The sequence below is a fragment of the Euprymna scolopes genome, chromosome 19, assembly GCF_053919585.1.
Source record: "Euprymna scolopes isolate OS-2025 chromosome 19, ASM5391958v1, whole genome shotgun sequence".
NCBI lineage: Eukaryota > Metazoa > Mollusca > Cephalopoda > Sepiida > Sepiolidae > Euprymna > Euprymna scolopes.
Window position 1 is genome coordinate 32,152,060 of NC_136500.1, and position 25,278 is coordinate 32,177,337.

General features: G+C 34.4%; 1 protein-coding gene, 1 long non-coding RNA gene and 1 pseudogene across 5 annotated transcripts in view; all 3 read right to left on the bottom strand.

Moving 5' to 3' along the window:
- Positions 1-2,544, bottom strand: part of LOC145303503 (uncharacterized) — a 38,253-nt gene extending 35,709 nt beyond the window's left edge. For all 4 annotated transcript variants that reach the window (XM_080144936.1, XM_080144933.1, XM_080144932.1 and 1 more), the window contains exon 1: positions 1,279-2,544. In XM_080144936.1, coding sequence (XP_080001062.1) covers positions 1,279-1,626 — 348 coding nt within the window. In that variant the 5' untranslated portion in view covers positions 1,627-2,544. The remainder of the gene's footprint in view (positions 1-1,278) is intronic.
- Positions 2,545-5,285: 2,741 nt separating this feature from the next.
- On the bottom strand, positions 5,286-5,775 carry LOC145240192 (histone H2A-like; annotated as a pseudogene).
- A 4,580-nt stretch (positions 5,776-10,355) lies between these two features.
- LOC145303505 (uncharacterized) overlaps positions 10,356-25,278 on the bottom strand; it is a 56,176-nt gene continuing 41,253 nt past the window's right edge. The window contains exon 2 of the long non-coding RNA XR_013873722.1: positions 10,356-10,541. This is a non-coding gene — a long non-coding RNA (uncharacterized LOC145303505). The remainder of the gene's footprint in view (positions 10,542-25,278) is intronic.

Genomic DNA, 25,278 nt, shown 5'->3' on the forward strand with positions numbered 1-25,278 from the left:
TATTTTCAAGTTAAATTCAAGTTTTGGTCAGTGTCTAGATTCTTTCCAACTCCAAAAAACTCTTTACAATGACGACTTTTATAGATTTTCGGCGGGGGGGGGGGGGGGCTGAAAATGAATATAACTTTTAAAAATGTCGCAGAGAAATAGGTTTTATGATATGAAGAAATGACTTTTTCAAAAAGGGGGATCACTTTTCTATATAAATTTAACGTAAAATGAGCACCCACTTTATGGCCACCTAGTGTTAATTTTTTTTTTTTAATCTTGGGCTGACTGAAAGCTTTTTTGGTAAATTTTTAGCTACTTTCCACTTGAACAATCAGTTTTATAAAATGATGACTTTCCAGGTTTTTGGGTATGCTGAAAACGAATACTGCATTAAAATTTGCTACAAACAAGTAGTTTTCCGGCTAGTAAACGATGTAATTCCTTATGTTATCAGTGGTGGTCATTTATGCACGCGCAAGTGCGCACATTTTTTTTTAAAACAAAAATCGTAGATGAATTTGCGTAAATGTTTGTTGTTTACATATTTTTTTTAACCTAATAGGAAAGTACACAAAGTTTTTGTACAATTATAATTTTTTTACTATCGAGGTAAACCTGGACAAATTAGTGAACTATCGTTTTGTTCAGTCGCAGAAAGTTATCCTTCCTAGTATTACCTAGTGGACATTGTCGATCGCCTGAGGCGCTCCGACCTAGAAATGTTGGCCCTCTTGCACTTTAAGGAAACAATAGTACGAGGAAGAAAATGGGACATAAGTCATATTACACCGGTTGAAAGAATGCCATTTGATTGGATAGCGAAATATTGACGTCATTTTATAAATAAAAAAAAAATGGAATATTTAAATTGACAATATTAGAAAACAGTTTTTTTTAAAATCATTTTTTAAATTTAAAATAAAATAGTTCACTATAAATAGGCGATCGAATTGTGTTATTTAAATATGACTTTAACTATTTAAAAATTCTTTTACAATAATTATTTTTTATACTATTATGAAATAATTTCAATTTTTAAATTCTATCAATATTTTATAGTAATGACGTCAATATTTCACTATCCAATCAAATGACATTCTTTCAACCGGTGTAATACGACATGTCCCACTGCCTTCTTAAAGTGCAAGAGAGCCGAAATGTTCATGGATCTGATTCAAGCTAATTTTTCCTTCTAGAATTGAGCATTCGGGGGTAGAGGTGGATTAAATCCCCACATTAAACTGACTTCATGTTTTGCCGTATAAATATATATAAATAACTACTTACCTTAGTTTGTTGTCGGGTGACTCTTTTTGAATCATTTCTTTTTTTCTTTAGCTCTTCCCTTTCTTCAGCTGTCATTTTCCGTCTTCTGGCTGTCGCCTCCCTTTCACGTTTCCTCCTCGCCTCGATTTCTTCCGGGGTGGCCATCTGACGCTTCAGCCGTTGTCGTAAGCGCTCCCGGCTTCGTCGTGCCTCCCGTTGGTATTCAGTTTCATTTAACAACGCCAATCTTCGACGCTGAGCATCTGCGGCCCTTGCAGCTTCCACCTTACTCGGGCTTCGTCGAGCTCTTTCTCGTCTTTTCCGTTCCCTTGCTGCTCTTCGACGCCTTTCTAGTTCGGTTTCCTCCATGTCTTTATCGTTAAACAATTATTTATTAAGCAAACAAAAAACGGGGCGAAGGTGGGGGAGGTACGGATTGTTTATTTCTTTTGTAGCGTGGAATTGTTTTTAAATTTCAGCTGCACATGCGTAGAAAAACATTAATACTACTTCCGGTATGCGCTCGTATGGAAACACCACTTTCAATGACGTCATTAAAGTATGTTGTCTTTAATTTTTTTACTCTATCCATCTCGCGCAGACACATAAATTTTTTTTTTTTTTTTTTCTTTTTTAAATCACTAACGTTGGTATTAAAATAATACTTTTTCTACGTAAAATTATTAAAACGAACTTCTTAATATACTTAGTTTTGGATATGCGAGCGATTTTGTAAAAGTTCACTAATTTCAAATTACGAATTTGTATATTCCTGTGAAAAACGAACTTTCATTAATTAATTATTCATTTTTTTTTTTTTTTTTTTTTTTTTAAGACGATTGATTTTATTTTATTACGCTCAGTTCTGTTTATGCATATTTTGTACATTGCATATAATTGCGTAGCATTTAGGATGTGAAATGGGACCATGTAAAATGGGATCAAGTAGATGACGACAACCGGCGCACATTTTAAGTGACAAACCGGTGATTCGACCTTGACCTTGACATTGGCACAAGCACATGGCGTTGCTTGTTGTTTTGTAAACACGTCAAAAATTTTTTCTTTTCTTTCTTTCAGTGTGCGTTTTTAATACAATTCAATATTTATTTAATTATTCGGTACTTGATGACGAGTGTGGACCCTGCGCAAACATTCGTCTATTTAGCCAAAAAATAAAAAAATAAAAAAGCCAAAGCCACAGCCACACTCGTCATCAAATACAAATTAAGCCAAAATGTTACGAGGTATGAAAAAGAAAAAAAAATTAATATTTGGGCAATGTTTTGTAATTAATATAGTTGGTGCAAGTCTATAAATGGTCCACAAGTAATCTTTTTTACAATAAAAATCCGAAAAAAAAAAAAATCTTTATAATGTACGTACTTCTCACTGCATGAAAATGTCATATTCCAAAAATCACGTAAATTGATCAAGTAGTTTGTTTTTTTTTTTATTATTATTTAAGAAAATCAAATATTATCAGACGTTTTATTGAAGATTTGCTACAGGCCATCTTGTTTGAGAGCTAACGGCACTAATGACTCCTGGCGGGATAAGGTAGAAGTATGGGTCAACAACGGCAGACTATCGACTATTTTTTTTTTTTTCTTAATAAATTAACTTATTTAATAAATAAATAAGTTGACTTCTTTTAATAAAGAGACTGTGGAAAACACTAGTTTTTTTTTCTTTGTTCGTCTGAAAACAGACTTTAATTCAAAAAATGTTTCATTATGTTAATTTTCTTTTTTTTGTATTATAAAAAAGTGTTTTCGGGATTTAAGAAAAAAACTTAAACTTAAACTAGTCGAGCTGCAAGTCTATAAATGGTCCACAAGTAATCTTTTTTACAATAAAAATCTGAAAAAAATCTTTATAATGTATGTACTTGTCACTGCATGAAAATGTCATATTCCAAAAATCACGTAAATCGATCAAGTATTTTTTTTATTAAAAGAAGTCAATTTATTTATTATCCCTAAAAATCGTAAAATTTGTTTTTTCTTCAAAAAAAAAAAGTACATCGCTTATTAAAGTCTGTTTTCAGATGAACAACAAAAAACTAGTGTTTTCCACATTCTCTGTATTAAAAGAAGTCAATTTATTTATTTATTATCCCTAAAAATTGTCAAATTTGATTTTCTTCAAAAAAAAAAAAAAAAAGTACTTCATTGATAAAATATTCGATGGTCTGCATGTACTGCCCTTGTTGACCCATATTTTCACCAGGGGTCGTTAGTGGCGTTATCTCTCAAACAAGATGGCATCTGGCTAAAGGTTCGATAAAACGTCCGATAATATTTGATTTTCTTAAATAAAAAAAAAACTACTTGATCGATTTACGTGATTTTTGGAATATGACATCTTCATGCAGTGACAAGTACGTACATTATAAAGATTTTTTCCAGATTTTTATTGTAAAAAAGATTACTTGTGGACCATTTATAGACTTGCACCTAATTTTTATAGGAACATTATGAAAAAAGTCCCCAAATCCGTATTAATGAATTTCTAGAACTAGCGAGATTACCATTGAATTAAGCATTACTTATTTAATATTTTCACACAAAAAAATTATAATTGCGAAAAATATTTCTACTTTTTTAAAATTACGGGTTTTACATAATTTTTATAAGCAAGATTTTAATTTCCTTGCTTGCAAAATGTGAAACTTTCGGCGTAACATTTTTTTTTATATAATATTAAACAATTAAAAAAATTAATTTAAAAACAGGAACATAGAAAAATAGGCGCTTATGTCAACGGATCATTAAATCTAAGGGAGATAACCATAAACATAGCAATAATAAGCATATTTTGCAAGATATAATTTGGGACGCTGAAATAATCAGAACAATGTAAGAATATTAAATGGAAAAAAAAGGTAAATATGAAGAATTACTCTACCCTCGAAAATTCCTTTAAAATTACCACTTTTCTGGGGTTTCGGGGTTGCTGAAAACGAAAATAACGTTTACATTACAGCAAACGAGTAGTTTCCAAGATATGAAGAAATGTTAATTTTAAAAAAAGTGTGGGGGGGGGTCACTTTTCTATATTAATTTAATGTAAAATGAGCACCCAGTCTGTGGCCACATGGTTTTTTTCGTGGGGGGGTTCTTTCCACCCTCGGAAAATCCTTTAAAATTACCACTAATTCCAAGAAACAAGTATTTTCCAAGATATTAAGACATGCATTCACTTTATGGTTGCTTTTTTTTTTTTTTTTTTTTTTTTTTGAGAGGAGGACTGCTGGTTTGTTTTTCGTTCTTTTTTTGAAGGGGGGATATTCAATAATAGAACTTGTATAGTTTTTTAATAGATGCTTATTAACCATTTTAACGTAAATAACGTGCCGACATTAACCGAGCAGAAATGATCTTGAGCGCGTGGTACAATGAGGGAAGAGGTGGTTGGTTACTCTTAATACATCCAAAACCAAGCTTCTATCTTTACATCAGTAAACACTATGTTTTTCGAGCTGAATAAACATGTTACACCCAATAAAAACACTAAAAACATATCCAGTTAGGTAGAAAAGTAACTTCTTTTGCCTTTGATAACATTTATTTGTTATACATTTGTTTTTTGACAACTTTTTCGAATCTATGTGTACAGTAATACAAACCCGCATTTTTTTCATAATCTAGTTAATTAGTGTCCAATCAATAATGAACTAGTGGAAACATTTCAAGAAACTTATCAGTATAGAAATTACGCATGGGGGTGATGGTTGTACAACTCCGCCATATTTCGGACTTAAAAATGCAGTAGGCTCGTGTCATTTTTACTTTCTATGGTTTTGATATACCCGCATTTTATTGGTTACAAATGGGTGACTGATTTACCAGAACGTTGTAACTAAAAAGTGAGCACCCTTTTCAAATGTCGAAATAATGATTTTTTTTTTTTTTATCTGGTTAGTGTCCAATCAATAAGCCAGTGAAAAAATTAAAAAAAAACTATCAGTATAGAAATTACGCATGGGGTGATGGTTGTACAATTCCGCCAAATGTTTTGTAGATACAAGTCACAAATAAAAAAAAAAAAAAATCGTATTAAGTAAGATTGACAAAAACATTTCAGGAAAACGTGTGTGGCCCTGAAAAGGGCCGTTTGAGTTGTGTTAAGTAAATAAGAATTTACTTGGCGGCTTTCTGGGTCTTCTTTGTAAAAAGGACAGCTCGGATGTTGGGAAGGACACCACCTTGGGCAATGGTTACTCCAGCTAAGAATTTGTTCAATTCTTCATCATTACGGATGCCCAATTGTAAGTGATGGGGGATGATCCTGGATTTCTTGTCTCTCGCAACATTTCCAGCCAACTCGAGAACCTCAGCGGCCAAATATTCCATAACGGCAGCCAAATAGATGGGAGCACCAACACCAATTCTCTCCGAATAGTTACCCTTGCGGAGGAGACGATGGATAAGACCAATGGGGGAATTGAAGTCCGGCACGGGATGAACGAGTCTTGCTCTTTCCCTTTGCTTTACCTCCTTTACCACGACCATATATTTTTAAAAGATGGTTGATAATTCAAAATATAGTTTACAACAGGGTTGCCAGACTATAATAAATGTTTGAAGCTAAATTTTTCAGGGAAAAAGGCCAAAAAAAGCCAAATTCAAAAGCGAAGCAACATTCTTTTAGGTAAAAAAGGCCAAATTGAAAATTAAAGAGTAGTTGACTTTATTGAAGTTTTGAACAGTTTTTTTCTGTATTAGTTTTGTCACGTTTTCTTGGCAAAGACGTTACCTATGAAATTGAAACTGAAAAATATGCTTTATCCCTCCCCTCCAAGCATATTTTTCAGTTTTAATTTAATAGAGAACGGTTTTATTTTTAATATTTAGACAAATAATTTCATTATGATACATTCTACAACTTAACTTTTTGACATTATACAAGAAAACGTTAAAGAATATTTACTATTTTAATATTAAATAATTTAAGGAAAAGTTGGTAAATTTGTAGATGAGAACTTTAAGGTGGTCCCATTCCCAAAAAATAAGATAGATCTACTTTTTTAGACAATTACATTTGAATATGTTGAAAAACTTGGGTAAAATAATTATTTTGGAATTTAGAGTGAGAGACCAGTCTCGCATATAAATTTAACACATGGTGATTACCCATTTCTAACATGATAGCATTTTAAGATTATATAACCAGAATTTCTTCTCCAAAAGAAGATAAATTGTGTTTTTTATAAGATTATTAACTTAAATTATTTAAATTCTAGCAGGACCCGTTAACTGGTGTTGCCCAGTGGAATCATCCCTCCCCTTTAAAAAATTAAAGTATGGTTGTTGTTATTGGTCGTTAGCCAACCCCAACCTCATGTTAAGAATGGCCTTCGGAATAGACACACCCAACCTCCTCATGTTAAGAACGGCTTTTAGAATGGACTCCCCTAACCTCCCAATGTTAAGAAGGCTTTCGGAATAGACACTCCAACTTCCCCATGGTAAGAACGGCTATCAGAATAGACACCCCATTTTGTGTGCATGAGGGGGGGGTGTAAAAATATTTGCCCCAAAATTTAACCTTGATAACCGTTGTTAGGATACCCACCCGAAAATACTATAAACCAACAAAAAAATTGGGGGGTTGGAAGTGTTGATCGGAGAGAATTAAATTTGTTTCTCACAAGTGCGTACAGATCTGGCGGCCACTGATTTAAAATGCATAATACAGGTCTTTATATCTCAAAAACTACTTGTATCTGCCAAATATAAATAATATTTTCTTAATCAGTATAGTCAAAAACCTATCAAAGTCGGTATTTTAAAGAAAAGTGTGAAGGTGGAGCTAATGTAAAAATTTACCTATAAACAAAGGTAATGTATGTGCAGTGTCGATAAATTTTGTGAGGATGGTTGTCAAAGTATTTGCCCCAAATGTAACCTTAATAATATCATAAGGTTCGATAAGCCGCTAAAAAAATCGAAAAAAAAAAAAAATGATACCCATACATTTTTTTTTTTTCAGGGTTTGTTTTTGTTTTTTGGTAGTGGCGTGTTGTTAATGTGTGCATAGGTAAGTGTAAGATTATTAGTATTTAATTTTCTGTTTATGAGCATTTATAGGTGTATCAGAATTTTGGGGGAATTTTTGACACCCCTAACACGAAACTGCGAATAATATAAAAAAACTCGTAATTTCTCTTTTAAAAGTGGGTTGTTTATTTTCTTTATGGATTATACTTCCAAAATAAACTATTAAAGTTGTATAAAAAGTAATAAAAATATTTTTAAAAAACATTTTTTTATAGAATGAAATCAATTGAATTCTACGAGTTAAATATTTTTCAATTTTTAAACTTTAAAAATCTATCAAAATTTTTCTATTGATTCAATTTTTACGATATTTTCAGGGTCAATGTGAAATTTTATGCTTTTTCCAATAAACCGAATATAATATTTTAGGCAAACGTTTTTTCAATTCACACCCCTCCCCATTTTTAAATGTCTATTAAAAAGTAAATAATTAATTTACTCAAAGTTTTATATATCACAAATTTAAGATAAAAAATCAATAAATAATATATTCAAATTTAAAACAAAAAAAGTGATTTTTAGAAATTTATCTGTAAAGTCTGATGTTTAAAACCTTTTTTTTTTTTAAACTAGTTTTTTTTTCTTTTTTCAATGAAACCCTGGTCCTTGCTCCTTTAATTGAAAAATAAATTAGGGTTTGAATTACATTTTTCGAGTAGTTATAACCTTGGAAATACAGGGGGTCGAATTATTCAATATTTTTTCATGCATTCGTAAGGTCAGTTTCTGACACACCTAGAGCAGTTATGTTTGTATTTGGTTTATTTTTTTTAAACTGGGGGAGATAAGATTTTTGGTGTATATACCTATTTTTGCCTAATACGTAATTATATCAAAAAATTTTCTTAATTTATTTGGAACTGATATTTTCACCTGTGTATTTTTATGGATAAGCACCAGGATAACATTAAGAAGTTTGTAAAATTAAATTATATCTATATTGCTGAGTAGATGAGGAAACTCAGCTATCCTAAAGATGTGATTCTACTTTTTTCAAATAATTACGTGTGAACATCCAGAAAAGAAGTACTTTATAATTAATTAGTTTCGCATATAAATTAAACATAAAATGCTCCTCCATTTTCGAGCCATCATAACTTGTTAGAGTAATTAACTTTTTTCTATCTCTAAGTCTGACTGGCACAATCGTAAAACCAGATGAAATCACCTTAAAAAGTAAAAAGCAAAGAATTTATCTTTCACTGACCAAGGACAGACTAGATAAAGTATAGTATCAGAACAAGTACTACACTTGATCATAAGTATTGATTCACGACTGCGAAAAATTACAATAAAAGAAATGTTCATAGGCGACATAATTTTTTTTAAGATTATGACGTAATTAACCCTTTGGATTTAGCATCTATTTAGTATTACAGCTGAAATCTGAAGAAAACATTAAAATGAATAAATATGCTAGTGTAATGGACAGATGTCTAAGACGGCGGCGAGATTGAATGGTAGTTAGTCATTAGCTGAGACTCCACATCTGCTTTTAAATATAGACATGGTTTATTTTTAATTTACAAAAGTTCTTAATGTTTTCCCTATGCATTGCATCCAAGATTTTCATAAACTTATGAGACTTTCACTCCTATTTTTTTTTTCATATTTAACCAATTTTACCATTTTATTAGTGCCAATTTTCTCATGCCATTTTTATTGGTACAGTTTGTACATAAGTTCCTATTTGTCTATCATATTCTTAGAGAAGAATTATTTCAGTCGCCACAATACCAAATTTACTCAGGGGGATGGGGGTATCAACTTAAAATATCTCTAAAATATTGATAAATTTAATTTTAGTCATAACTCTAAAATTAGACTTTGTTTCCAAGAAAATCTATGCATCATTATTAAGACAAATGTGCCTATTAATCAAAGATAGTTAGAAAATCTATAATTATTGATTTTTAAAGAAACTTTTGGGCTTACTCAGGAAAAGTATAAGATTATTTTTAAACATTTCTTTTTAAATACAACTTTAAATAGCTATTTTAGAGATAGTTTAACAGTTATAAGTTTTCAAATTTCCATTAATTGAAAATGAATTGATTAAATTATTTCAAAGTACTAGGTTTAAAGAATTCCAAACGAAAAATCTAAACATTAATTATTTACTCAGTGATCGAGTGACCTAACTGGACAGAGCCAAGGTGCCAGTACTAAAAAAAAGTCTCCAGAACGGTTTCATACTCAACTGTGAACCCTCCGAGAGGTTCCATATAAACGTTTAGTAAGTGTGAAAACAAATTTAAACATTTAGGTGTAAGATTCCTTTAGTGCGAGCCTTTAGTCTTTAGAAAAAGATTTTTTTCCTGATATGAAAAATGTTAGCAGATGTTGATTCCGGGCTGTTTTTCTCATACAAATCCATGAATCGAGAAAAAAAATAGCCAAAATTAAAAAAAAATCTACAAGTTTCGACATCCGAACTACTTTTTAAATTACTTAATTATGTCTTTTTCTTTAATAATTATTATTTAAAAATATTTACATAAAATGATCAGAAAAAGACCAAAAAGAAATTTTGAAGGCCAAACCGCTTTTAAAAAGGCCAAATTCGTGAAATTTGGCCTCAAAAAAGCCAAACTGGCAACCCTGGTTTACAAAACGCGAAACTTGCGTTAAATCACGGCCACCGAGAGTAAGAAGAAGGCCTGTTAACTGAAAAATGCATGCAGGCAATGTAGGTAAGATTTATCAGACTGTCAGTACTATATGAGAGCCATTTGAAAAGAGCAATAAAACATTTTTAAAAAGAAAAAGGAACACAGTTCGATTAATACTGAAACTGAACTTTATTCAATATAAAATACAAATATTATCTATGTAAAATTAAGTAATTTTAAAGCAATATACAATTTAAACTGAATTATGAAGTTAGGAAACAAAAAATTAAAAAACATATTATACACCAACGATGAATAATTTTAAAAGTGAAAACCATTGATAAATAATTTTAAGAATGAAAACAAACAATAAAATACCAAAAATTGAAATCAAACAAATTTAAATACAAACAAACAAAAGTTACAAGTGCAGAAATATTTTTTTAATTTAATTTAGAGAAAAATCACATGGGTTGAATGTTATTTTTTGGAACTTTAGAGATTATTCGGACTAATGTTCTCATCTTGCGTGTTTATTTCACAGCGTTTTATCATCGAATCTTGACTTCTTTATTACATCCTCAGGCCGAAAATGATGTTCACATACCTAAAAACATAATTAAAGAAAACATTCATACTATAATGTAAACTATTGCTAAAATCTAAGAAAACAAACATTTACAATAATAATCACAGTGTAGTATCTGTTCTGATGCTACACTTCATTTGTTCTGTCCTCGGTTAGAGGAGGAGAAATCCTTCATGACCGAGACAATTTTTATTTTATTTTTGTTCCTATCCAGAGTGCCCTTTTTGTGGAGCTAAATTATCCCACATTAAAAACCGACCTTGTGTCTAAATGTGTCCTCATGGGGAGGCAAGTAAATAAATTAAAAAAAAAATATTTTTGACAAATATTCTCATGTAAAAATTATTTGTTTATAATTCTAAAAAGAAACAATTAATTTTAATATATAACGCTAATCACGGCTAATTTCATTAATAGCCACGGGGTGAATAATTTTCAAACCGACTTTAGAAAAAAATATAGAATTTTCAAATATTTGGACATACTCAATGAAAGGTTTTATTTATTACTAGCTGTACCCTGCCAGCCACGCGTTGCTGTGGCTTAATTTCGTGTAATGGAAAATTCTAATAAAAAGAGAAAATGCATGTTTCTTATATTCTTAGTACAGCAATCCACTCCAAAAAGTAAAAACAAAAAAAGGCGAAAATAAAAAAAAAAATATGGTACTCTTGCAGAATTGGATCCGGATCCTCGGGAGTTACCATCAATCATTGCTTGGGCTCGACCAACATTCAGTGGATTAAGCCGAAAGTTGCTAAACCATTAAAACGCTAAATAGTTTTCTTTTTTATTGTACTAAAAAATGCGAGTTTTTAATTAATATTTGGGTAAGGGGGGGGGTGTTACTATACACAGATTCAAAAAAGTTGTTCAAAAACGAATAAATGAAAGCAAAGGTAAGGTAAATTACGTTTCTATCTAATTGGATAATTTTTTACTGTTTTTATTTAATGTAAAATGTTTAATCGGCTCAAAAACGCAGTGTTTATCTATGTATTTGAAAAAGACGAATGGTCGCGGACTCTGTTGAATATGTTCAGTTTGGGAAAATCAGTTAAAAACTATACAAAACAATGTCAGACATCTACTGATTATATGTTATTGTGACATAGGCTGACATATTCGGTGGGTTTCTGATAGTATTTTGTATAGTTTTTTAGTTTTAAATCATTTTCTCAAACTTAACATCATCAACAGTGTCCATAACCGTTTGTATTTTTCAAATACACTGATAAACACTGTTCTTCGAGCCGGCTAAACGTTATAGTAAATAAAACGGGTTTGTATTACTAAACACAGAAACGAAAAAGTTATTGAAAAATAAATATAAAAGATAAATGTTATCAAAGGCAAGATAAGTTACTTTTCTACCTAACTGGGTAAGATTTTAGTGTTTTTATTTAGTGTAAAATGTTTAATCGGTTTGAAAAAATGTAGTGTTTATCTGTATATTTGAAAAATACAAATGGCGGCAGACTGTTGAACGCATTAACTTTGGGAAAATGAGTTAAAACTAAAAAACTATACAAAATACTGTCAGGAACTCACTCAATATATGTTACTGTGACATAGGCAGACATGTATTCAGTGGTTTTTAACAGTATTTTGTATAGTTTTTTTTAGTTTTAATTCATTTTCCCAAACCTAATGTGTTAACACAGTCTGCCGCCATTTGTAATTTTCAAATATAACAGTAAACGCTGTGTTTTTTGAGCTGAATAAAAATTTTGCATTAAAAAAACAAAAAAAATTATCCATTTCGGTAATAAAGTAACATATCTTGCCTTTGATAATATTTGTTAATAAGGTCACGTGAGTCGATTAATGAGTGCTAATGCACTTATTGATCCGCGCTATTTTTTAAAATCGTATTTCCAAGCTTAATTAAAGTTTTATATTATTTTGATATTTTTTTTAGATTAGGTCCACCCCCACAATTTTCTTTTAAATGACGACTTTTATAGGTTTCCGACTATGCTGAATACAGAAATCGCATTGAAATTTTGCAGAAATAAGTAGTTATCGAGATATAGATAGTTGTTTTATGCATTGTATTCTTTGGCGGCCATCTTTGTTACGCGCGTAGATTTGTTTATGACGTGTGCAAGCGTGTAAAAAAGACGGCTGCCAGAGATTACAATGCATTATACAAATTTTTAATATCTCGATAACTACTTATTTCTGCAAAATTTCAATGCGATTTCCGTATTCAGCATAGTCGAAAACCTACGAAAGTCGTCATTTAAAAGAGAATTGTGGAGGTGGACCTAATCTAAAAATTTACCGTTTTTTTCAATCAATTATAAGGTTAAAGTACAGAATAGGTACAAAACACCCTCTTCTCCCAATGTTAAGAATGGCTTTTTAAATAATAACGTTATTATTTCAGCACGGATCAATAAGTGCACGAGTACTCAATTTCTTTATAAGCATTCATATTTTCTTATATAAAAACAACTTCTGTAAAAAGAAAAAACGTGCACTTTCAATCTTTGTTAAAAAAGGTTTTCTTGAAAAAAAAAACAAAAAAATATGGTAAAAAAAGCAAAGAACAAAACGTTAATCGGTATTCATGCAGAGAGTGATCCTTGCTGAGATAATAACGTTATTATTTAAAAAGCCATTCTTAACATGGGGAGGGGGTTTTGTACCTATTCTGTACTTTAACCTTACAATTGAATAAAAAACATCATAAAACTTTAATTAAACGTGGAATTGCGATTTAAAAAATAGCGCAGATCACTCTCTGCATCAGCACTGAAGGTACAGAATAGTTAGAAAACATCCTCCCTCCCAATGTTAAAAATGGCTTTCTAAATAATGTTAATGATTCAGTACTGTTCCTTGTCTGCTTAAGTTTAACTTTTGTTTATTAAATTGTTAGGTGAAAGTCCAGAATAGTTACAAAACACCACTATCCCCATGTTAAGAATGGCTTTCTAAATAATAACGTCATTATTTCAGCGGGGTAGCTTCTCTGCATAAGTACCATGTTTTGTTTTTAAATTGTTAGGTGAAAGGACAGAATAGTTACAAAATACCATCCCCATGTTAAGAATGTCTTTCTAAATAACATTATTTCAGCACGGTATTTTCTATGCATACGTACTATCTATTTTTGTTTATTAAATTGTTAGGTGTAAGTATAGAATAGATGCAAAACTCCCTCCCCATGTTAAGAATAGCTTTCTAAATAACGGTATTATTTCAGCACGGTACCTTCTCTGCATAAGTACTATCTTTTGTTTATTAAATTGTTAGGTGAAAATATGAAATAGTTACAGAACACTCTCCCTTTCCCATGTTAAGAATGGCTTTCTTAATAGCGTTATTTCAGCACGGTACCTTCTCTGCATAAGTACCATGTTTTGTTTATTAAATTGTTAGGTGAAAGTATAGAATAGTAACAAAACGTCCTCCCCATGTTAAGAATGGCTTTCTAAATAACGTTATTATTCTATTATTATATTATTATGGTATTTTCTCTGCATAAGTACCATGTTTTGTTTATTAAATTGTTAGGTGAAAGTACAGTACTCATGCAGAGAGTGATCCGTGTTGTAATAATAACGTTAATATTTAAAAAGCCATTCTTAACATGGGGAGGGGAGGGTGTATTTTAACCTTACAATTGAATAAAAAAACATAATAAAACTTTAATTAAACCTGGAAATACGATTTAAAAAATAGCGCGGACCACTCTTTGCATTAGCACCAATATTATTTAAGCAAGTTACCAATCCGTAAAAAAAAACTGTACTTTTACCAACCAATCTTATATCGAAAAACAAAAAAAAAACTCAAAAAGCAAGCGACAAACTTTTTTTTTTCGTCTTATATAATAAAGAAAAAATGTGTAAATTAAAAAATTTGGAAGATAAACAAAAGAATTATGGTTTTTTTTTTTGCTTTTTTTTACTTATTGAGTAAACAGAAAATGAAATTACTTTGTTTCGTCAATTCGTGGCTGTGAAATGAATCGAACCGGAAGTTCAGTTTAATCAACAAAGCAGGTTCGCACTAACGGTTACAAAAATATATTTATTTTATTTAATATTTTAATAATTCGCAAGGTAAATTTATTTTAATAACATAAAAACATCCCTCGACTCTAAAGATGGGTTGTCTGAAAATTTCAAATAAATTGGTAACATAGAAATATGGTTTTATTCACTTGTAACAAACCAAGAATTACATTTTTATATATATAGATTAAAAAAACATTTTGACAATTATTCTCATGTAAAAATTATTTGTTTATAATTTTAAAAACTAAAACAAAATTAAATTAAATTTTCAACCTTCCTGATAGACTTATAAGAAAATAAAGTTAAAGATATCAACATAATATTTGCTGTATTAGCAATAAATAGTATTGTTTCTTTAATTTATATCAACAATGTTATCAAACGTTATGAAAGTACTTTAATTTATATTAACAATGTTATCAAACATTATGAAAGTACTTGAATACAGTTCTAATTCAATACACGTTTAATTATTAACAAATAACATCACTTACTTTACTATATTTGGTTGGAATAAAATTTTCCGTTCTAATGGCACGTATCCAAATTGAGAAAGTTTAGGATAAGAAATTATATGTACTTTGGGGCCTTTTGGATAATTTCCCCGGCAATTTGTAACAATGCAAGAATACACCATGTTAGACAGCAAACTGAAAACTAGACGAAACTGCTGCTGATAGCCTAGGTCATATCCCTACAAGTGAATCTGATAATGACGTCACGTTGTCATGTGCATCGGCCTTCTTTACTCTCGGTAGCCATGGTGAAATACGCGCAGATCGGCTCCTGAGAACTGCTGATTATTTTACCGCCCAGAAAACGTCTTTCTTGTGTCTTTTTTAAGTGTTAACTGTTCTTGTATTTGATTGGTCAGAAAATAGCAAAACTACACAAGTTGTGTAGTTTGCAATTTTCTGACTAATCAAATACGAGAGTTTTAACAGACAAAATTTTGATTGTTGCTGGGAGGAAGGCCATGTTTTGAATTCAAAATGCCTCCCCCAACTGAAGTGAGTAAGAAAGGCGCTAAGAAAGCCGGTAAGGCAAAACCTGCCCGTGATGGCAAGAAGAAGAGGAAGGAAAATTATTCCATCTAACATTTACAAAGTAATGAAACAAGTTCATCCTGACACTGGAATTTCTAGCAAAGCCATTTCTATTATGAACAGTTTTGTGAACGATCTTTTTGAAAGAATCGTTAATGAAGCCAGCTGTTTGTCCCATTACAGCAAGAAAAGAACACTTAGCAGCCGTGAGGTCCAGACTGCTGTCCGTCTCCTTCTCCCTGATGAGTTGGCTAAACATGCTGTCTCTGAAGGAACCAAAGCTGTCACCAAGTACGCAAGCACTAACTAAAAAAACTGTTTTCTTTCAAAGGAAACAAATGTCCCAAATGGCCCTTTTCAGGGCCACCCATTTTTTCCTGATTGTTTCTTCACTTTTTATTTTTTAATGCGATTATTCAGTTTAGATTTCATAAATATTCCGGTAATGTTGAAGATTCACCTTCCTTTGTTTACAAAGCCATTTGGCGGAAGTGACGTCTGACATTTTTAGCTGCGGATGACCAAAACTGTATAGAATGAACCTTTTTATTTTATTTATTTATTTATTTATTTAAAGAGTTATGAACTGTTTTTCCCCATTAATATGTTTATGAACGTTTACCTAACTTTTATCAGTTAGGTAAACGTCAATATCGAAATTTTGAAATTAAAGTTAGTTTTATTTAAAAAAAAAAAAAAAAAAAAAATTTTTTTTTTTTTTTCTATTACATTATAAATTTTATTTGAACTTTTCAACAAACTTTTACATACATAAAAAAACAGACTTTATAGATAATTTCTAATTTAAAAAAAAATATATATATTTAACAAAGTTTTGGTAAATATGAAGAATTACTCCACCCTCAAAAATTCCTTTAAATTTTTTTTTTTTTTTTTTTTTTTTTTTTTTTTTTTTTACAAAGGCATCACCACATTATCAAGGCCCAGAGGCCACTCAAGGATAAGGGTTAAAGAGTGTACAGTAGAAATTGGTCAATATAGTAATCATTAGTAATGAAAATTTGGTAAATTTAATAACTTATATGGAACGGCTCATCAAGAACTTATTTACTTTAGACTTGAACACAACCATATTGTAGTCAGCCGGAAAGCAGGAAAACGGAAGACAATTCCACATAGGTTTTTGGGGTCGCTGAAAACGAAAATAATGTTTAAAATTACGGCAAACGAGTAGTTTCAAAGATATGAAGAAATGTTAGTTTTTAAAAAATGGGACATCACTTTTCTATATTAATTTAACGTACAATGAGCACCCACTTCGTGGCCACGATTTTTTTTTTTCCGGGGGGGGGGGGGGGGCTTTCTGTCCACCCTTGGAAAATCCTTTAAAATTACCACTAACGTTTAAAATACCAAGAAACAAGTATTTTCCAAGATATATTTGGTAAATTTTTAGTTTACCGACTCCTCGACATTCACCTTTAATTTGTCGACTTTTATAGGTTTTCGGATACGCTGAGAACGAATATGGCATTTACTTTTTTGCGCAAACACGCAGTAATCCTTATCATTTTTAATGGCGGCCATCTTGTTTTCAATAACGAAAAAACGCCAAAAGAAGCTAACTATGCCACATGTAACTGGCGCAAAAAAAGTAAGGTTTATTGGAGGGGGAAGGGGTAAATTTCAAGAAATCTTGAGCGAAAGGGAAGAACGTAAAGAAAAGACCACAAATTAAAAACAGTATTTAGAGTAATATTTATTAAAATAAATATTACCTTTTGCTACAACAGAACACCGACCAGTGACCACTAATTTAAACAAATTCGATGTTGCTAGCCACAAATCTGATAATCAAATCCATTGCAAATTTACGGTTTGCATGGTATTAACCCCTTTTAATTGATCTAAAAAAAAAAAAAAATTAAGTTTTCACAAGCGGTTTACAAAAGCACAACCCACCCACCACAACACACTCGCCCCCACCCCTCCATGGAAAAAACGGTTAATTAAACTGCAGAAGCACCTGTTAAACTACACAAGTTCTATAATTGAATACCCCCCCCCAAAAAAAAGAACGAAAAACATAAAATATGCTTTTGTAAACTGCTCGTGAAAACTTACTGACAAATGAGGTGAAAACTTTATTTTATGATAAATATTTCTTGTCATTTAAAATGTCCACCATGTATTCACGCAACTTGTGAAGCGTCAAGTGACTACGCACGTGCGCGCATTTTAGTAAGAAAGTGAAAAAATGAATATAATTAAGAAAGTGAAAAAAAGATTGTTCGTTTCGATATCGGAAAGCGGAAAAATATCGGAAAGGGTGGCGGGTGGGGGTCATTTCGGCATTGAAGCCGAAAAATGTTTTGGGGGTCATGTTTTGGCTCTTTTTGGCGTTTTTTCCTAAATGGGAAATAAGATGGCCGCCAGCAAAAACAATAGTGACTACGTTGGATACTGAATGTCTTCAAATATGGATAACTGCAGGTTTGCACAAAAAAATAAATGCGATATTCATTCTCAGGTACCTGAAAACCTATAAAAGTCAACAAATTAAAGGTGAATGCCGAGGGGGTCGGTAAACTAAAAAAAATACCAAGAAAATTAACATTTTAGCGTGGGGGATCACTTTTCTATATAAATTTAATGTAAAATGAGCACCCACTTTTTGGCCACAAAGCGTTCAATGAGACATCTCATCTCTATTTTTTTTTCATGTTTGGCGATCGAGGGGTGAGGGACAAAACATGACAAATACAATCTTTTGGGGGGGATTACATTTGAAACATAAAATAGCGATAAATTTAATTATTTTTCATGAGACCATTCTGTACTTTCACCTAACAATTTTATAAACAAAACGAACCCCAAACATGAAAAATTAAATTGGAGGGGGAGGGGGTGGATTACATTAGAAATATAAAATGACAAAAAATTTAATTTGTTTTTTGGAATTAATTTTTTTTTTTTCTTTTTGCGATCACACAGGTATTTGCTACTATTTTTATTGAAAGAAAAGTTGCAATGATTTATTTTTAATTATTTTTTTAGGGGGGGGGGTCTTTCCAGTGCTCAATGTCTGGAGAATAGTTTCTTCTCTTTGTAGCCCTTCTGCTGAAATATTTGGTGGAGAGGTATCACATACTTTTTTGGGGGCGATTTCATTTGCATGTTTTCGTCCGTTCTTTTATTTTTGTTGTAGGGATATCCACGTTACCCATGATGAAAATTAGTATACAGGTGTACTTCAAATGGAACTTCATGTCAATCCAGGCCACGCCGGCTACACATGCTAGTCAAGATATTTTTGCTCAGGACAGACAAAATTTAAAAACAAATAATCAGTCAGAAAATATGTGAGGTTAAAATCAGGATTCGGTTCTAGGTTCGGGAAGGAGTGAGTCACTCGCTCGACAACAGCACATTTCTGCCCTCTTCTTTTCCAATCGACCACACCTGGCCTCTCGCCACCAATGTCACACCTCACAATCTGAACGCCAGTAACACGAAATACTTTTCAAGAGATGTTCACGACTCTTTTCTTTTTGTGTTCCTTGCAAAAAAGGAAAAGTCAACAAAAAAAATAGCTTCTCCCATCATGCACTGCCTTCCCAAGATGCCATTCGGGTATATAAATGAGCTAGCCATCCTTTTCTTTCCCAAAGAGTGATGCAGATACGCCCACTACATCATATATTATTTTTCTTTTTGTTTCTAACCATAGCCTAGCCTTAAACGGTACCTTTTTTTTTTTTCCCTTTTGCATATACCCCCCCCCCTCCCTGATCTTTGGGATCAATAAGGCACTTCATAATCCTTCATCCAAGCAGGCCTCCTCCTTGCACAGTTGTCTCATCTTGTCTGGTTTTCGGTGAGATATTGTACCAAAACACCACCTCCATGGGTGAAATGTTGCTTTATTTCCGCAACAGCCTTGATGGTGCGATGATTCCTCTCCACTATCCCATTGCCACTCGGCCGATACGCCACCCTAAAAAATTGCCTTACTCCTCACTTATCATACACTTCTTTAAAAGCTTCTAATCGGAAAGCGGGGCCATTGTTCATTAAGTTCCTCAACCTCAAATATTTCTTCGATGACCCCTCTGATCGCTCATGCAGCTTCTGCCCTGATCTTTTTCCAGATGGCAAACTTCCCCGGTCCACAGTCGACCATCGACATATACAGCTTATGGCAATAATGGTCACATCAATGGCCAATTGCTTCCAGTCCTCCGCAATGTGTAACTTTCCTGCTTCGTGTCTGGACGGTCTGGGGTCTATCGATTAGCACTCCTGACAGTGCTCCACTACCTCTCTGACCTCCTCCTCGGTGGTTTCCGGGTAACCCTCTTTTGCCATGAATAATGTTCGTTCTCGACCAAAGTGGTGCATTCATGTAACTTCCTCCCCTGCATAGCATACCGAGGAAACCTCCTTTCCCTCTTGCAGCCAGGCCTTCTTTACTCGTGTCATCAAATCCACCTTGTTCTTTTCTGATGGGACCAGCACAACAGATACCCTCAACTGGAATTACGCTATCAGATCTGCGAGTGCTCCAAGCCTGCACTTGATCAGCATTTCTGCAGCACCTTTGCTCCTGACTCTCTTATTGTCAGTCACTGCCAACATGATCCATGAAAACAACTGTTGCCGAATCTGATTTGATTTCAATTATTTTCAATCTTCACTTCAGGGCAAGATTTATTCCTTTCGTAGCGGCTTCCAGTTTGGCTACATTGATATGGGACTAGACGTTTTTCTTTCTTAGCCACACCAAATCTTCCACGGTTACACCTCCCATCTAATACGACACCCAATGCCAGGCTGCTGGCATCGCACCAAATCACACCCGCATCTCCGCTGCTGACGTACTGTTCCCCCTTCATTGGGTCCTCTTTCGTCACTCTCGCGATGATTTCTTGCATGTTTGTGACCTCCTTCATCACACGGCCCTCCCAGCCATCAGTGCCCATTTGTCGTTTAATAAAGCTGCACACTATCCTGAGCGAGCCGGCGATTGGATAGTGTCCCACCAGTCTCCCGCAGACCGAGAAGAGTTCTCGTTTTGTCAGGTCAGTTTCAACTTCGGGTATCGCATTCCCTCGTCTAAAGACGAGGCTTCCTTTTCCATCTCGCCATAGTTTCAACCCCAACACCGCTCCTCCATCCAGGGACTCTGCTGGTTTTGCAGTCAACCCATACTTCTCGACATGGCCTCTCACTTTCTCTGCTGTCATCTCTGCTTCCTCGACAAGAATTTTGTCAATGTACAAACTAGTGGCCTTGTCCACTGTAAAGTCTTTACTCAGCACCGTCTTCAGCACGGCAGTCATAATTTTGGAGGCTGAGCTCAGCTCAAAGCCTAACCTCGTCAGGCAATACATCTGCCCCTTGTACCAGACCAGTTGATGTTGCCAGAGTTTTTCATCTATATGGATCTTCAGATAGGCTGACTTCAGGTCGACAGTCTTAGTGGCTCGCTCCATCCTCCTCCATTTTCCTCAGGACCGCTTTGCATACGTCAATCCCCTTTCTTTTTTATTTTTTTATTTCACTTTTGTTAGTTTGAAGAGATCAAGGGGCTCCTTCCTGGAACTAACACTTGATTCTATTTCAGTTTAAATTTATATCCGAGGGATCTTTTAAGAATAGACACTATTTCCTTTATGGCTGCTATCTGTATTTCCTTACAGCTTGGTTTTCTAGGGATTGCTTCTAAGTATTTTTGAAGGTTCTTTTTTATTAGGCCAGTTGCTCCTGTCACAACTGGTATAATGTTTATTTCTTTCAGAGACCACGTCGTTTTTAGATCATTTTTTAAGTCCTGATATTTTATCTTTTCCCGTTCTGCTCTATTAAGGCCAAAGTCGTTTGGAACTGTGATGTCGATAATGAGTGCAGTCCTTTCGGGCTTGTTCCATATTACTATATCTGGCTTGATGGCCTTGTCTTTTATGTATCTGCCTGCCTGTATGTCTTTTTCGTAGAACACTGTCACTTTTCCATTTGATGTTATCCGTGGTGGTTCATGTTCCCAGATGTTCGACGACCTATCTAGTTGCATCTCTCCACAGATCTTCCAATGTAAGTATCTACATACTTTGTTGTGGCAAGCAGTGTAATGATCATCGGCTAGAAGGATCTTGCATCCAGATATTAGGTGGTTTGGGCTTTCAACACCTGAGTGACAGAATCCACATTGGTCGGTTTTTTGTAGACCAACCATTTTCTTAAATCCATTTGTGAGTAAGCCTTGGTCTTGTGCAACTATAATTAATCGTTCTTCATCAAATGGAAATTTGTCACTTTTAATCCATTTTAGTGAGGCTCCTTGTCAATGTAGCTCTGGTTCAGTTCTTCCATGAACCTGTCTGCTCTCTTACGTTGTTGCCATCCTTCTAGTCTTGTATTCAGTTCCCTTTTTGTATACTCCTTTATTCTATTGTGTTGTCGAGTGTGTTACCACTGAAATTTTCACCGAGCTTTGTAGTTGACATTTGCTGGGGCAAACATTTGGTGTGATGTTCATTCACCATTTTTATTTTGGGGTCAGAAGAACATTTGATATATTGGCCTATGCTTACCACTGAAGCTCGGTATGCGTGGTTTATTTCAGTGAGGTCTAAACCACCTTCTCTCCATGGTAAGTACAGCCTGTCCATGCACTGATGTTTGTAAATGACTTTATGAAGGGCCAGCATTTTCCGAGTTTTTACATTGAGGCTATTGATGCAGTTTTGTTGCTAATTGATTATGCCAAATCCATAAGAGACAACAGGTATTGCCAATTGATTGATGACAGTAATTTTGTTTTTTGCAGATAGTTCTGATGAAAGAATTTTTTTAAGTCGCTTGAAGTATTCTCCCTGCACTTTTTCTCTCATCTTTCCATATTCAAGTGTCTCATTCTCCTCTACTCCCAGGTATTTATAGACAGCATCCTCTTCAAGGTCTTCAATAGAGCCATTGTCAAGATTAAGATGTTCTGATGATGTCTTTTTTCCTTTCTTTATGGTGCACTTAGCGCATTTGTCGAATCCAAACTCCATGCAAATGTCCTCTGTATAATTTTTAACAATGCCTATCAGAGAGACAAGTTGTTTCTCGGATTCCGCATAGTTTCAAGTCGTCCATAAAGAGTAGATGGTTTACTCTTTTATTTTCTTCCTTCTTTCTGCCCATGCATTGGATCGCTTAAGTAGCTTACTTAGTGGATCCATTGTGAGGCAGAAAAGGAGCGGTGAGAGGCTTTCTCCCTGGAATATTTCTCGCTTGATCTTTGTTTGGGGTCTGTATTCTTCCTTCCGTGTGCTGTAATGTAATTGATGTGCACTATCTGGCCATTTGTTTTTGAAGGAATGATGTAATATCAGTGTGCACATTGTACAACTCTAAACAGCGAAGTATCCAGGAATGAGGTATACTGTTAAAGGCCTTTTTGTAATCAATCCATAGAGTGTCCTCCAGAAGTTTTCAACTTCTTGTGTTGGTGGGGAGCTCACCTTTATTTCTTCTTTAACGAGGCTCCTATAGACAATTCTTGGGTTTGTTGCAAAAAGTTTATTTATCCTTTTTGCTTCAAAGTTTTTGGTTTTATTTTTTATTTGTGCAGCTTTCTTCTTTTGTTTTATTTTATTTCAGTCGAAGTTCTCAGAAAGCAAGGGGCCCACGACCTGGGGCTAACACTTGAAGTCTGTATGAGATACATAGATATTCGAATGTTCTATTAAAGTTCTTTATCTCTCAAGCACTGAGTAAAGAAATTGAGAACATAATGTTCCTCTCCCCAATTAACCATTTTTATACGTTGTAGTATATCTTTCGTGTTAGTCTCATGGTCTTACTGGATTCCAGGACAAGAATTTATCTAGTCTGGTGGAGTATCCCGCTTCATGCTATTACTTGAGGTAATATCACTTGGAGCAGGTGCACCATTCCTCGGAAAAGCTGTGGGGTAGCTGTAGTGAGGAGATCTTATTTGGGCTGCGAATACCATGTGATTTTGAATATTTGGTCAGGGTTTACTTCTATGGAAAAAGTATCCTCATGCCAGATTGTTCTGACAAACCCCTGTACAGAGGGAGAGACCTTAGACACTCGTGGCAGGTTACGTGCCTATTTAATTCTCTGAAATCCAGTACAGGTTTAACTTTGTTCTTGATGGGTTGAACAACCGCCAGTAATGGTAGCACTCATATTTTTTCCCCTGTCCATGGTTCCAGAATTCCCTCTTCTATCCACCTCTCCACTTCTTCCTTGAATCCTTTTCTTATTTCTCCTCGTAGTGTTTTCTCATAGCAGCTTACTTTGTTTTGTAATTCTGGAGGCCCGGAGATCCATTTCCATTCCACTGTCCACCTCTCGCCATCGAACCTCACCAGGAAATCCATGTCATCGATGCAGCAAGCCTCCGGTTTTTGCATTCTGATGTTTCTATCACCTTCCACTCCTGCCATTCCTACTGTGCTGAGGCATCCAAAAGTCACTTGGCCCCCTCTCAATGTAGCACCCTCAGTTGGTTGATCGCACTTACACCTAAAACCACATCAACACCACTGACCAGACGATCCAACACCAGGGCTTGCAGTCCAATGGGCATACCTTGCACCAGTACTTCTGCTGTCGTCTCCCCTAGGCATTTCACCTCCCTGCCATCCATGGTCCTAATACTGCTGGCTCCGCTCCATGAGCTAGCAAGATTCTTCACTACCAACGTTGTTGTGCAGCCTGTGTCAACAAGGGCCATGACTCTCTTTCCATGACTACTACCGGTAACTGAGGCAACTTTTATTGTGTGCCATTTCCACATAGAAGGGGTAACCACTGGTGCAATGGCTCCCCTTCACTCATTTCTCTGGCCCGCATAGCGACGCAATAGCGGTTAATGTGCCCCACTCGTCCATATTGGTAGTAGGTGACCCTTGGTCTCGGCTCTTTGCAGTCCTTGATCTGGTAAGGACCCTGGCACCAGAAGCACTTGATGGCAGGTCTCCCCCTCTTGTTGCCTCGCTGCCTGTCTCTCATCATTCAAGTGGGGCCTTGTGCACTATTTCCACTCACAGCTGCAGTCACGATTGGGCCCTTGACATTCTTGACCAGGACTCTGACGTGGACTAAGAGATCGTCCACTTCCATAGTATTGATCTTAGTGATTCACGGAGATTTCTTCTGGGAAGCCGTTCACTAGGTATAGCTTTACTGTCATCTCCAGGCTCCTCCCCATGTAACCAGCCAATCCTGCCAGTCTTCTGCTCTCCACAGCAAAGACGTCAACAGACTCCCCAGTCCACCTCAAACTTGAAAGCTTGCTTCAAATGGACTCTCAGCAAAAGCCAATTTCAGTCTTTACTCCACTGAGGCAAGGTCTCCCTTATCTTCATCGCGCATTGCTGGTAAATTGTGAGGGCTTCCTCCTCTAAGTATAGCGAAAACAGGGTGACCATGTCTTCGATTTTTTTGCAGCCTTGTCACTATCTTTAATTTTTCCAGCCATTTAATTAGGTCACCCCCCCCCCCAGTTGAAGGGTCTCAACATCTGAGTGTTCAGTCTCCAGTCAGCCATGTTAATCTGCTTGACAGGCCAAAATAGCTTCTAAGGTTACGATCAGGATTCGGTTCTGGGGTTCGGGAAGGAGTGAATCACTCGCTTGACAACAGCACGTTTCTGCCCTCTTCTTTTCCAATCGACCACACCTGGCCTCTCACCAC